The 15,381-nt window shown below is 34.9% G+C and overlaps 1 protein-coding gene across 1 annotated transcript in view; it reads left to right on the forward strand.

Moving 5' to 3' along the window:
* ADGRB3 (adhesion G protein-coupled receptor B3) overlaps positions 1-15,381 on the forward strand; it is a 1,013,812-nt gene that overhangs the window by 929,992 nt on the left and 68,439 nt on the right. Inside the window, exons 19-22 of the mRNA XM_007945182.1 lie at positions 4,417-4,567; positions 7,368-7,437; positions 9,934-10,000; positions 13,020-13,105. Of these exons, the coding sequence (XP_007943373.1) occupies positions 4,417-4,567; positions 7,368-7,437; positions 9,934-10,000; positions 13,020-13,105 (374 nt within the window). The remainder of the gene's footprint in view (positions 1-4,416; positions 4,568-7,367; positions 7,438-9,933; positions 10,001-13,019; positions 13,106-15,381) is intronic.

Raw genomic sequence — 15,381 nt, forward strand, 5'->3', positions numbered from 1 at the left:
CTTGACCAACAAGGTTTATATTTCTTCTTCCTTTTTTTTTTTTCCAAATTAGTTAAAGAAATCTTTCTTTTAATGGTAGGAATTTGTAGTGAGGGGATATGTGAGAGTGATAGTTATAATCAGTGTTCAGTTTACCAATTTAGATCCCTTTTCAAATTTTAAAATATGTGTCAACATCAGTTCTGAAGCAGGACCTGACTGGGATTTGGACAGGTGGGTGGAACAGAATTGTCTGACCAACATGAGGTTGCTAGTGAGATTTACATTTGGAATGATGAATTTTGAAGTTCTTGTTATCACAAGAGTCAAGAATAGACACAAAGACAGTGAATAAAGAGAAATTCTTAGATTGGAGGTCATGACATTGTGTCCAGAGGTAGTGCTAATTGAATAAGTGCAAAAATGTGAACCTTTTAATGGAAAAGGAGAATCAGAGCATGAAGTATAGAAGAAGAAAAATGACCAATACTGAGGAAATACAAAGACTGGTCATGTGGAATTTAAGTTATATTGCAGAAAAGATAGAAGAATCCTGATCCCTGAAGATTGATATGGATACCCTGATGCTGATGTGGCATTATGGAAAATAACGAAGTTTATTTTAAAAGTACTACTTACAAAAGTTATATTTTAAAAATCTATTTGCATTGTTATAGCTTAGCAAATATGACATATCAGTACTTAATCTGTATGTGTTTCATTATATAGAATGTTTCAATTTTATACTCATTTCTCAAATTATGGTGACGCAAAATGTAATTTCCATTATCTGCTTCTCAGGATCATAGCTTTTGTTAGAATTTTCATACAATATTAGTTACATGATTTTAGACCTATTTACAAAATATGCATGCTTTTTAAGTTAAGACTCTTTCCCTCCATGCTTGAAGCATTTACTAGGCATGTATGAATATATTCACCTGACCATAATAGAATGCTTCTCTAGTTGTAATACATTTCCCAACATATCTTGTGGCCAATTATTGAAATAAATTACATGTACTTCAATTTGTATTAGAACTAGTAACATATTATAAAGAGAATAGATTAAAAATCTTGCATACAGACATTGAACATCTTCTTTTCTTCCTATAAAATTTCATTGTTTCCAGCATGTAAGATCTATAATTTCAAGTCATTTTTACATTGTTTGATACAACCCTGTATTGACAGAAGAGTAGCTTTCTAGCACATTCACAATTGAGATGAGACAAACCTGTAGAATAAGAAAAAATAGGAATTAGAAAGCATAACTATTGTTGTTAGGTACCTTTCAACTGTCTCTTTCAACTCATGGTGACCCTGTATACAACAGGACTTAACACTGCCTGGTCTTACACCATCCTCAGAATCATTGTCATGAATGAGCCCATCGTTGCAGTCACTATTTCAATCCATCTTGCTGAGGGTCTTACCTTTTTTCACTGATCCTCTACTTTACCTAGCGTCTTATCCTTCTCCAGCGACTGGCCCTTTTTGACAACATGACCAAAGTATGAGAGGTTCAGTTCTCACATGCATATGAGGCTACTGAAAGTACCATGGCTTGGGTCAGAGGCATTTTACTCTTCAAAGTGATAGCTTTACTCTTAAACACTTTAAGGAGGTCTTTTGCAGCAGAAAGCATAACTAGTCTTCAGGAATTACATGGTAGACTTATCTCTGAAATTCAAATAGGGCTCAGGAATGAAAATCAGAAATGAGCAAAGTAGGCAGCTCACATATATTTAAACCTTGATGGTGGCATAGTGCCTAAGGCACTTGACTGCTAACCAGAAGGCTGGAGGTTCAAACCCACCAGCCACTCCTCAGAAGGAACATTGGGCAATCTACTTCCATAGTGATACCACCTCATAAACCCCAGTAGGGGTTGCTATGAGTCGGATAAGACTCAACGGCATTGAGTTTGGTTTTTTGGTTTATTGTTAGTAATGAGATCTGGTGGCAAAGTGGTTAAAGGATTAGAATGTCAACCAAAAGTTCGGCAGTCTGAACCCATGAGCTGCTCCACAGGAGAAAGATGAGGCAGCCTGCTTCCATAAAGGTGTGCAGCCTTGGGAACTCTATGGGGGGTTCTTCTACTCTGTCCTATAAGGTCTCTATAAGTCACAATTGACTCAATGGCAGTGGTTTTTTGTTTGTTGTTTTGTTTTACTGTTGCTAGTTGCCATCGCGTCAGACTCATGGTGTCCCATGTTCAATAGAACACACTATTGCCCAATCCTGCTCTGTCTTCATGATCATTGGTATGATCTAATCCATTGAGGTAGCAGCCACTGTGTATTTTGAGTGCTTTCCTACGGGGCTCATCTTCCAGCACTAAATCAGACAATGTTCTGTTGTGATCCACGGAGTTTTCAGAGGCTAAGTTTTAGAAGTAGATTATCAGACCTGCTTTTCCTACTCTAGTTTGCTCTTGAAGCTCCACTGAAACCTGTTCCCCATGGGTGACCCTGCTAGATCTTGAAATACTGGTGGCATTGCTTCCAGCATCATAGCAACACACATGCCACCACAGTATGACAAACAAGAGTTTGTCACAGAAAAACCCTACCCCTACCACCTCTACTCTAGAGCAGGAAGACTATAGGGTTTCTAATTTCTGCAAATAATGGCTTTGTCACAGATGTACTGCTTGTCTGTCACAGAAAATGACAGACAAGCAGTACATTTAAACCTTAATTTGGAAAAAAAAAAAAATCTGTATGTCCCATATGTAGAAAGAATCACAATTGGTTAATAGTTACTACATTATGCCCAAGGCTGAAGTAAAGTATGGGGGAAAGTATTCAAGAAATCCTTGATTTTATCGTACTGAAAATGATCATCTTTGTAAGCACAAACTTAAGTACTAAATCAATTTAAGTACAGGTAGCTTCCATATGTTATTTCTCATCCTTCCCTCAGATTGGTGAGAAAACATGGTAAACATGGTAAAGTCTTTTTATAGTATTTTAAGAACTGGAGAGCTAAATTAACATCTGGTGAATTTCAATAGAATAAACAAATAATATGAATAATTTTGTCCCCAAAATAAAGATTCTAAAAAGATATCCTGCTTTAGCAGTGGAGTAGAGTGGAGGTGGTAGGGGTAGGGTTTTTATTTTTTTTTTCTTTTTTTATGGTTTTTGTTTTTGTTCTATCTTTGTCTTGCTACTTTTCCACTTTTAGGCAAAGCAAGACTGAGACTGACAAAGAAAGAAATTACCTCTGTTGCTGGTTCTAATTTATACAGGATTCCAACACTGTTTACACAAAGAATTTATACCAATAGTGAAATAAATAGTAGCTTTCACAAAAATGAAGCTGCAGACCTTTTGCAGAAGAGTCACAGTATCCAACAGTGGGCATATTCACAGTGATTAAATGTCATAAAGAAATACACATGAAATCATAGCTATGTACTGCTAGTGACTTGATTAGCTTTTCAAAATGATTTTATTAGGACACATATTGCAGTGTAGTACTACAGAAACCATGTATTAAGTCCTTTAAAATACATGTTATTCTTGTACTAGGCTATTAGCCAAACTTTATCTTGTAATTTCATATTATCTTGAATATCACACTTGTATAAAAGAAGCATAATGGTGGATCATTTTTCCTTTTGGAAGGCTGTTGCATTTGCAGATGTAATCCTAACAACAGCACAGATAAAACAGCAAAGAAAAATTCTCACTTAAAAAGGAAGGGTATAAAGAATGTAGGCAAAGTAGTTATGCAAGATGATTGTACCTTAAATTAAACCAGAAAGGACCATTCCCATAATTACGTTTCAAGTAAAAATTCAAGTAAAGCAGTCATTTTAATCTCCCTTTAGTTTAAATTTACCAACAGGGTTCCCCTCACAGAAAATTGAATGCACAAATGGAAGTAGGACATATTTTTTTCTATCATAGATACTGTGTACAGCAGGAAGACTATAGGGTTTCTAAATTCTGCAAATAATGGCTTTGTCACAGAAATGAAGTAGATAAATGCATACATTGGACATATGTGGGTTTGGCTCCATACCATCTCAATAAAACGAATATTTCAATAAAGTGACTCACATGAAATTTTTTATTTCCCAGTGCATATAAAACGTATGTTTACACTATACTGTAGTCTATTAAGGGTACAATAAGATTGTGACAAAGTTTGAAATATTGTAAGAATTACCAAAATGTGACACAGGGACAGGAAGTGAGCACACGCTGTTGAGAAAATGACGCCAATGATTTGCTCAATGCAGGATTGCCACAAACCTTCAATTTGTAAAAAATTCAATAACAGAGAAGTACAATAAAGCAAAGCACCATAAAACAAGGTATGCCTGTATTTGAAATAAAAGTAATGACTTGGAGATCAACAAATCTGTGAAGGAGGAATGATCTCCTCTCCTGTATTCATTGTGAATCTTGTTTGTTTTCACAGAGCATTTGTACAACCACCACTGCATTTTTGCACTTTTTCTTCCTGGCTTCATTCTGTTGGGTTTTGACTGAGGCGTGGCAGTCATATATGGCAGTAACTGGAAAAATTAGGACACGACTGATAAGGAAACGCTTTTTGTGCCTTGGATGGGGTAAGCATATTAATATGCCCTTTTACAGTCTTGTTAAAGTAACTTTGAATACTTATGTCATGCAGCAGTAGTGAGCAGTTATGCCCAAGCTGCTATTCTTTGTGTCTAATTTGTGATGGGGAAGTGGGAATATATTTTTGAACATTTATTGGTTATGTGGAATTTTAAAAAAGTGTTAACTATTGAATAACCACAGAGCTAGTCAGTTGACAATCAGCAGTACCCAAAGTGTGAGATGAGACTAGAGATTTATACAGGTGGAAAAGCAAATTATTCTCTATAAATATTTTCTGAAAATACAAAATGTCCTAGAACATTTAGGACCTAAAACATTTTGGATCACTGGACATGTATTCTTCTCAAAAAAAACTTTCGGCAGCCCATTTCAAGAGACTGCAAAACAATTAAAGTCTAAAGCTATTCAGGTGAAAGGAAGGGAGCTGTTTAAAGAATGAATGAAATCTCACTTCTGGTCATGGATGTCCTCAAGCAGAAAAAAAATGGAATTGCTGTCAGACTGAGATCTAAGTAAGCTTTTGCTGTCTTTATTAGTTAAAATTTCCCTCAAATTGCCTATGGAATGGACATTTTGAAGATCTATACATTTCTTGGGAGCTCTGGTGATGTAGTGCCTAAGGCATTTGACTGCTAACCAGATTGGTGGTTCAAACCCACCTGCCACTCCGCAGAAGGAAGACTGGGCAATCTACTTCTATAAAGATTTACTGTCTTGGAAACCCAAAGGGGGTCACTATGAGTAGGAATTGACTCTATGGCATTGAGATTGAGGTTTTTTTTTTTTTTTTTTTTTTTTTTGAGGGGAGTACACATTTCATTCTAATGATAACCTAGTTAATTTAAGAAGTTAGATTTAGAAAAATCCAGCTTTTTAGCCATGTTCACCTTGAGTTTTAAACCCTGAGGAATTTTAGACCAAAATGTACAGCAAATGCCTAAAGTATTAGAAGACTAGAAAGTAGAATGTTAGAGAGAAGCTGGGAAATTGCAAATAAAGTACTTATTACAATACCAGAATAATTCATCCTGGATGATAGGATCATGGACACTTCATGATTATTCATTGGGTTTCAGCAAGAATCTATTATGTTTGACTAATGTGCTAGGGTTCTGTGCACAGGAAAAAGGAGAAAGCATTTAAGACAAAATTGGAGAATGTGTTCTTAGACTTTCATGAAATTTTGTCTAGTTTCCATGCCAAAGGCCTTTTAAAGTTGAGCTTATATTAAATCAGAGGGACATTTTCTCATGAATTAGTATCATAGATCCAGAAAATATAGACTGCAGGTAAATGAACACTTTTCTCGATGAAGTATAAAGAATCACAATTTGCATTAGTACCTGCCTTATTTAACTTTATTATCAAAGATCTTGAAGAGAGAACTTATAGCTAGTGTCCAAGTTTACATCTAGCAACCTAGTCACAAAAAGCTAAACTCATGGTTCTAGACTATAAGAAAGTGTAATGAATGAATTTAGAGAGATTTATTTATTTTAACACAAATTGTACAGTGGCATAGTGCCTAAGTCATTTGACTGTTAACCAGATGGCTGGTGGTTCAAACTCACCAGCCGTTCTGCAGAAGTAAGACTGGCCAGTCTACTTCCATAATGATTTATTGCCTCAGAAACCCAGAGGGGGTCACTATGAGTCAGAATCAACTCAATGGCAGTGGGTTTGGTTTTCAGTTACAATCTGGGAGAGAATATTGTTTTTTGCTAATAAAAGTGTTCCAATTAATCTAAGAATTTGACAAATAACATAAATAAAAAGAAATTATATGGCAATAATCACAAGTATTTGTTTAAAAATGTGATATATCCCTCCTGAGATGCTCTCCATAGGTCTTATCATTGAACCTCAAGAAGGAATGCATTGTCAGGAGGGAAAATGATTGGAAGAAAGAAGTTATCAGAAAGGAGGCAAAAAAATAAAGGGATTAGACAATGTACTTTCTCAACCTGAAAAGACAAGCATGAAAGGAAGGCATAGTTGAAATAAAAACAATTTAAACAGCATAGAGTAGACTGAGGTCTATTCACCAAAACACATACATGCAGGTCAATTGTCCTTGAATGAGTTATGGGTAACTGGGACAGGTGTACAGGTAATTGAATTGAAAGTGGAATTGGGCAATGCTTGGAGCTATACATACCTAAACGTCCATGAAGAGAAACTGGCATATATCTGACCTTCTTTCAGGATTTTTACAGGAGGATGACCAGGATATCCAAAAACCAATCCCTTAGAACCCATTTATCCTGTTCCTACATTCTTGTTATTGTAAGTAAATCATGAAGAAAGAGTTAACTGTTAAGCTTTATTTATTCTTTTTCTCTCTTACTCTAAGTACAACTTGATGTGGATCAATATGTGGTTAACTAAACGCCCCACTTCTGTGATATTCCATCACACCAGAACATTCATTTTTTTGTCTTTCTGATTTCATAACTATAAATTTCCTCTATAAAACTGTAAACCCTTAGGGAAAAAATAACATAAAAGATATACTAAATTTCTGTTATTAGTTTCCTTTAAGTCCATGTCAAATGTGGTGGTAACCTAGCAACATCAGAGAAGTGCATTGAGTTAAAAATCCAGCTGTCGCTCTCATATATTTGTACTTGAAAGGAGTCTTGTAATGGAAACATACTTTGTAAAGTGATTTATCCAAAAGTAGTCTCTCCGATTTAGGCACATAAAGTTTGTCCTGGCTTTTCTTGGGTCAGTATGTACAGTGGTTACAGCTGAATGTAAAATGTGGCAATGTTTTTCTTGCAGGTTTACCAGCATTAGTAGTGGCCACATCAGTAGGCTTTACCAGGACAAAAGGATATGGCACTGATCACTAGTAAGTCCATCCCTAGTGATAAATCAGGTTTTTAATTAAGCAAATCATCAAATAGGTTTCATTAGTCTTGGTTGGCACTGCTGATAGTTTGCATTTTGTCACTGAGTCGTTAGCAATTGGTAGAAATTCCATCAGAGGAGAATGACGTAAGGTAGCTCAAATGCACAAAGGTTAGGGAATAAAGGCTAAAGCACTGCTCAGAATTCTTGTTTTGATTTTGTATTTCCTAATAAGATCAGTGTGTTTCACTTTTTAAATATTTCAATATTTACTTTGGAAGTTCCATCTCAAATACTTTTTTTTTTAAAAGAAAACTCAATAAATCTTGGCATACTTATGTCTAAAATATTACTGTGATCTCAGCTTCTAATTTCATTGAAGATAATGTCTATTGGTATCAAGCAAATTTTGTCATATTAGTTCAAGTTTTGTTGCTATGTTACAGTAATATATTCTGAAAATAATAGATCAGGTGAATCAATAGATTCTACCCTAGAAAATGCTTGAGCTGTAGACAAAAATAGAATAGATAAAAAGGATATGAATGGCATTAGCCCATCTTAACCATAGCTGTAATGCTGGTAAAGTCTATGATGAAGTTTCTATATAAAGTTTATATTTAATATTTTGCATTCAAAACAATACATTTTCATATTCTGCTTCATCTCTTATCTCATATTAAGGGACAAATTGATAATAGGGGAAGAAATGTAATCTTATTAGAGAACTAAGTTTTAAAGTCTCATGTGTAATTCTGTTTAGTTGTCATCAGGATGGAGGTAGGAATCACTGCTAATTAGGCTTTCTGATGGATTCTTCCAAATTAGGAATGTGCAAAGAGATATAATTTCACCTGCCCATCCAAAAGAAACTTTCAAGGGATTAAAAGAACTTACTTCATTACAGCACTAGCTTCCTTTTGCAATCTATCAAAAAATTCCTGATAGCATATGTTATATAGTAGTGGTTATTATAGCATGATTTCCTTTAAGCTATTACTGTTTCATGATATCATTAGTATTTTGGTATAAATCCAGTATTTGAAAAGCCCTGTATTGGGAATAAAAAAAGAAGTAGGACTACAGATGATATGGTTCCTACTTTCAAGAAGTTCATAATTAAAGCCTAATACAATACAATGAATAATACATGTCAGTTTGAAGATTAGCTTAAACAAAATACAGTGGAAATTTAGTGGCAATCCCAGAGACACCAAACTAACATGTTCTATCAGACTACAGCCTTTCTCTCCAGGTATTTTATAGAAAATAGATATTATTTTTTTCTACTCCATGAAGGACTAGTAGTGGTAGTATTTGATCTGTCTACAGCTATGGCAAAGAGCAATAATAACAAAATGCAGACTCTTACTACACACATGCACACAACACACATATTTGTGTATGTATACACAGTTATATGTATTTGTGTATGCATATATATATGTATAAATATATATATATATGTACTAGATTAAATTTTGAATTAGGATGTATTTACACAGAGCAACATTCATTTTATTTAAGTACAATTCTGTATGTGCTGACAAATGCATATAGTGATAGAACAACATATAAAACAAATATGGAAAATTTATTGTTCATTGTTAATCCTAATGGCAACATATAGATTCTGTGAACTGATAAGAAATATGGAAAGGATCAAATGTAAAAAATAGATGCATGAAATGATGGGCAAACTGCTTGCACCCAGATGTGATTAAATGGCACTGCATGGCTTTCCTGTATTGGCTGCTTGGATGATACTTGTGCACATGTGCCACCCTGCAGGGTCTCAAGTGCCAAACCCTATGCCCTCTTCACTTTCTTATGCTGTGAAAGAATGAATGCTTTCACCTAAATGAGTTACCCCATCTCTACATCTCTAGGAGACTTGAATAATTGAAATAAACACTGCTGTACTTATTTTTATTCAGAAGCTTATCTTTAGTGAATTTTCTAAGTAGCCTGGGAAAAAACAAAACTGGAAGAAAATAAGCATGCTAAATGTAGGTTATCCGTTCTCTGCAATGAAGGCTTTTGAACCAATATCTTGCTATGTCTCAATGGCCTCAAGGAAGGGCAGGTAAATGGAATGTCAAAGACTCTAAAACAATGTGTTCTTGCTTAAAAGTATATTTGAAAAATTCTGTAAGGGGTATAAAGCAGCCTTTTACAAAACTTAAGTAATAGTCATCTTTGTACTAAAAATGAGTATAGAAATCTCAGTGAAAGATTAATTTGTCTAAAATATTTTAACTGCCTGAAAGTAAGGCCTTGTACCATAAGTTTCTTTTCAGTGAGAGCTATAGCATTGCTCACTCGTGAAATGCTCTAATTCTAGCCTTTTCCACTTCTACCTTTTTTTTTAATTGAAAACCCTTGAAATGTGTCAAAGTTCCAAGGCTAATGCATGATGTAAATTATTTGTATCACATTATAGGTGTTTAATACTTATCACTAATTTTTGTTAGTTTTTATCTAATGTTATTTTCAGCTGCTGGCTCTCTCTTGAAGGAGGACTACTCTACGCTTTTGTCGGACCTGCAGCTGCTGTTGTCCTGGTAAACGTCAAAATCAACTTATTTTGTTTTTTTAGGAAAGAGAGACAATTTTATTTAAATTAGAACAACAGTTTTGGTAGTGTGTATTTATTATATAGAAATTTTACAGTTCAGTGAATTATTTCTTGATATGAATATCAATTCAATCAATTATTACTCTAAAGTATTCTTATTTTGAATGCTGAAGAATATTAAACTTAGGAATGTGGGATTTCTCTTATAGTAATTTCAGATTTATAAAAAAGTGTAAGCTTGAATAAATTATCCCTTGTAATGGATAGAATTCAACATTTATTATCGTTTCACATTTATGCTATTATATGGAGTTCTGGTAGCATAGTGCCTAAGGCACTTCACTGCTAACCAGAAGGCTGGCAGTTCAAACTCACCAGCCACTCCTCGGAAGGAAGGTCAGGCAATCTGCTTCAGTAGTGATACCACCTCGGAAATCCAAAGAGGGGTTGCTATGAGTCAGATCTGACTCGACAGCAGTGAGTTTTTTTTTTTTTTTTGGTGTACAGTCTATGTAGTTGTTAATATGGAGAGATCCCTTCAAGCCTTTCACTACTAAATACCTATAAAAGAGAAAATATGCATCTGTATGTGAGATATCAACTTCACCTCTACTGACATTGTGGGGACTGCCTTGTGCAGTGTAACATGTTTGTCAGCATCCCTGGTTGCTACCTACCAGATGCTAGTAAAGTCTTCCAGTTACAACAATAAAAAATGTTTCCAGACATTGCCCGAAGTGCAGTGGTGCTCAAAATCACCCCCAGTAAGAACTAATGCCATATGTTATGCATAATAATTTAAAAGATAATTCCTTAACACTTTCAATTATAGTAACAAAATTTCTTACCAATTTACTTTTGTCTCTCTGAATTTATTGATTGTAAATCTTACTTGCCCAACAAGTCTTTGAATAAAGGAGGAAAGAAATGATCTGAGTTGAATACAAAAATCGATATGGCTTGTGCAATTAGATTTCTAATTGGAAAATTACCCTTTGGTTCTTCAAATGATTCATTCAATATATTAGAAGCTAGTGACATCTCTTTAATAACTCTGCCATGTGACTTTTGTTTTCTTTAAAGTTTGCTCTGTTTCCCATAAACTATAACAAGGAGAAACTATCCATGGTTCACAGGGAAAAATCTGTGCAGGAATTTTAGAAAAGAACACAGGGAAATCAAAACTACCAGACACATATTTGTCTGCTACATCAGATTTTTATTTAATCAACTGAGTTATTTCTGTAACCTACTAGGTTAATGTACATCTGACTCTAAAATCAAGAACACAAAGAGTATGTCTATAATTGAAACACCACAGTCTTTGGTGTAGTGATAAACTCCCTCATGCTTAAGTTGTAGATTAATAAAATCCATGGAATACACCATCTCTCTCAGTTTAAATAATGAGAAGTCCAAAAAATAAATAAGTCTTTCTCTTGATTAAATAGTATTTATCAGGAAGGAAACTATGAAGAATGACACCTCCTAAATCCTACCTACCAGAAATGCTTTGGATCTTCCTTACATCAATAGTTAAACAGATTTCACCTTGTATTTTATCTATCCAGAGTGCAGCACTTTTCCCTTTTTCTTAACTAGTCATCCTATTTAATTTAAAATAGATTTATGTAAATCAATACTCTTAATGTAAAGCTTTCCTGTTTGCACTGGGAAAGCACCAAGATTCTGTTGCCTGGGAATCACAAAGCAAAATGGCAAGGAAGACAAAGTAAGGAAATATTTTTCCATGATCATTTTGGTGTCAGCATTGTACTGAGTTCCTTTATCATAAAGTGCAGGTAGGTTAGAGAACCATGGGTCCTCATCATATTGTTGTTGTTATTGTTGTTTGCCGTCAAGTCGGCCCCGACTCATAGCGACCCCTCCTTGGGTTTCCGAGGCAGTATCACTACGGAAGTAGGATTGACCAACCTTCCTTCCGAGGAGTGGCTGGTGGGTTTGAACCGCCAGCCTTCTGGTGAGCAGTCAAGTGCCTTAGCCACTATGCTACCAGAGCTCCCCCTCATCATAAATAGACCACAGCTATCTCCATAGGTTTTTTTTTTTTTTGTAACACAATTATAGTTGAGAAAGAAAAAATATGTGTGATTTCATTTCAGCTGTATTATGCAAAAGACCTTTTAAGTGGGAGCAAGAGAGTCTTAGAACAAAAATGACAAGAAGTATTCAATAGAGCACATTGTTAAAAAAGGTGTTCATAGCCATTTCTAAAGGGATTGTGGTGAGCTGAATAAGTTTTCCATTTTGCCTAGAGAAGCAGGTGAGTCAAAATGCTCCCCACCCCACATGGGAGGCTAGCCACACAGCATGAGCAATTTGGTATTATATCCTCTCTGCTGGGGAAAAAAAACATATTGTCAGCACCACTAGCTTCCTAGGCTTACCCTAGCCTCACACTTTATGGCTCAAAATCTTTTGACACTCAGGCATAGGATAAAACTCATTTAGCCAAATGATTTTATTCAGCGATGACTAGGGAGAGAGAAGAAAGCCAGATTGGCTTAGTATGGTACCATTTAAACATTAGGCAATTAAAGGTTAATTTCTCCTGTGTTAACTGCAAAGCTTGGAAATTAAGTGTTCTTAAAAGTTTAAAGTAACACACCACTGTTAAATTGCTTCTTATTCCTTTATGCACTTATAAAACATTTGTGAAGTGCTTCATATAGCTCTGGTGGCGTAGTGCCTAAGGCATTTGACTGCTAACCAGAAGGCTGGTGGTTCAAACCCACCAGACCCTCCTTGGAAGGAAGACTGAGCAATCTACTTCTGTAAAGATACCACCTTGTAAACCCAAGGAGGGGTTGCTCTAAGTTGGAAACAATTTGATGGCAGTGAATTCGATGGTTTTTTGTTTTTTCATATAGTGAGTCTATGAATCTGTGGTGGTTGTAAAGTGATATAACATGGTTTTCAGGAAAAACAGGAACCTAATTTCCTTCAGTATCATTGAAAGGTCAACCTTTGTTTCTGTTTGACAGGTCAACATGGTGATTGGCATTTTGGTATTTAATAAACTTGTTTCCAGAGATGGGATCCTAGATAAAAAGCTCAAACACAGAGCCGGGTAAGCTGCAATTGGTGGATTTAGAAGATTCTTTACCGTTGAATCTCATACTCCTATTCTGATCATCGTTGATTGCAGTTGACTGTGCCTTGAGTTTTTTTCTTGACACACCAGTCTGTCTGGTAGATTTAGTCATTCAGAAGTTTCCAATGCACTATTCTTAAGTGATGTCACCAAAAATCTAAAAATAATAAAACAGACCATTAAGAAAACTGGGTGGATTTGTGTGCATGTTGCCCTCTTTTAAGATATGAAGATGAAATGTGACAGCCAGGCTTAAAATAGTTGTCCTTAGGTAAGAGTTTCCGAAGGCCCCCTAGTTTTGATCACAAAGGACAGGAGGGTAGAATGAACAAAGCATGGTATATGACAGAACTGAATGGGAACAAGCAAACCTATATGGAGCAAAAATACTGCCTTTTTTTTCTTACTTAAATTTATCTACAAAGTTGTATACTAGAAATTATCACTTATCAAGCACTATTGCTGTCATAGATTGAATGACAATGGCATAGAATGAATCTTTATGGCATTTTGGCTATAACTTGCTAGAAAACATTATGCATAATTTTCACTTGCACACTTTAATCACTTGTAAAATTTGGAAAAGCATCTCTCTTAATTTCACTGTTCTTGTAATGTCACCATGTCTAATGTTCTAATGAAGATACTTCATATGCTGATTGATAGCAGTTTTTAAAGTTGTATCATCAGCTCACCATTTAAATTTGTAGTAACCTAAGTGAAATATCAGTGACTTTCATTTTCTTTTTATATCTTCTTTTATAAAAAGTTTGTAGCTTTCTCCTTTCTGCTAAAGTGTACCTTAATTCAAAAGTTACCCTAAATTGTTCTCTTTTCTTTCAAAATTAATATTATTACTTAAAAGGCATAGTATTTGATCTTCTGGTGGTGAGAATTTTTAATGTTCTTTGTGTTTTTATACCTCTATTTAATGATTTATATGATAAGATAACCAGTTTTTTTTTAATGTTTTTGCTTAGTAAACAATTGAGTTTCATGCCTTTCAATATAAAGATTTTTGTCATTCATATCAAGCATTGGAACTACAATGATGTAATAAAACCATAATTGGAACTTCCTTCCCAGGTGGAGAAGGTATCATTTCCCACCTAAAACAGAGACTTTCCTTACTTTTTTTTCATTTCAGATGTGCCTCCCTTTAAATGATCAGACTTGAACTTAATATGGAAAATGAGCATCTATGTGATTTTGACCTGAAGCTTTTATACTATTACTCTTGTTAGTCTACCACTTATGGTCTGAATTGCAGTAATTGCTTCTTCAATTATTTCTTTCCAGATTAATCATGTCAGAATAAACTGATCATTCTGAGCACTATATATAAGAATCATAGCCATGCCACTAGTGTCATAAAATTATAGAAATATTTTTTTAATTGCTTAAGGTTTTAGTGATTAGAATAAAACTTTGAGGTAAGACAGCTCTTACTTCTTCCATTTTACTATGTGTATCTTTGGGTCTGTTACTTAATTTTCCTATGACTCAGTCTCATCACCTATAAAATGGGGATAATGACTCCTACCTTGTATAGTCTATGAAATATAGTGTATATTAAGTATTCATTAGAAAACCAAAAACCAAACTCACTGCCATTGAGTCAGATCTGACTCATAGCAACCCCTCCTTGGGTTTCCGAGGCAGTATCACTACAGAAGTAGATTGCCCAGACTGCCTTCCAAGGAGTGGCTGGTGGGGTGAACTGTCAGCCTTCTGGTTATCAGTCAAGTGCTTTGGGCATTACACCACCAAATAGCAAGAATCCATTCAACAAATGATGGTTATTCTTCTGATGAGGGAAATGAGGAACCAAGGCACACAGGTTGTTTCCAAAAATCTCTGCCCCCATATCAATCAAGGATCTAGGATTCCAACAGTCATAACACTGAGGTTAGAAAAGGAGATGAGATCATCAAAATTCATACAATGTTAAAGATCTACTAGATTTACAGTCATTATTTTTAATCACTTTATATGCAATGTCCACTTTGATTCACACGGATCTTATAAGAGGTATGAGATTAATTAAAAAGAAATAGCAACATCATCATATGAATTTAGAAATTATCTACTTCAATGTATGTGTTAACAAAAACAATTACAATTTAAAACCACTAACTCTTATATATATAGAGAGAGAGAGAGAGCTCTGGTAGCATAGTGCCTAAGACACTTGACTGCTAACCAGAAGGCTGGCGGTTCAAACCCACTAGCCTCTCCTCAGAAAGAAGGTT

The sequence above is a fragment of the Orycteropus afer genome, unplaced genomic scaffold (assembly GCF_000298275.1).
Source record: "Orycteropus afer afer isolate SDZICR_OR568_19922 unplaced genomic scaffold, OryAfe1.0 scaffold00133, whole genome shotgun sequence".
Classification (NCBI taxonomy): domain Eukaryota; kingdom Metazoa; phylum Chordata; class Mammalia; order Tubulidentata; family Orycteropodidae; genus Orycteropus; species Orycteropus afer.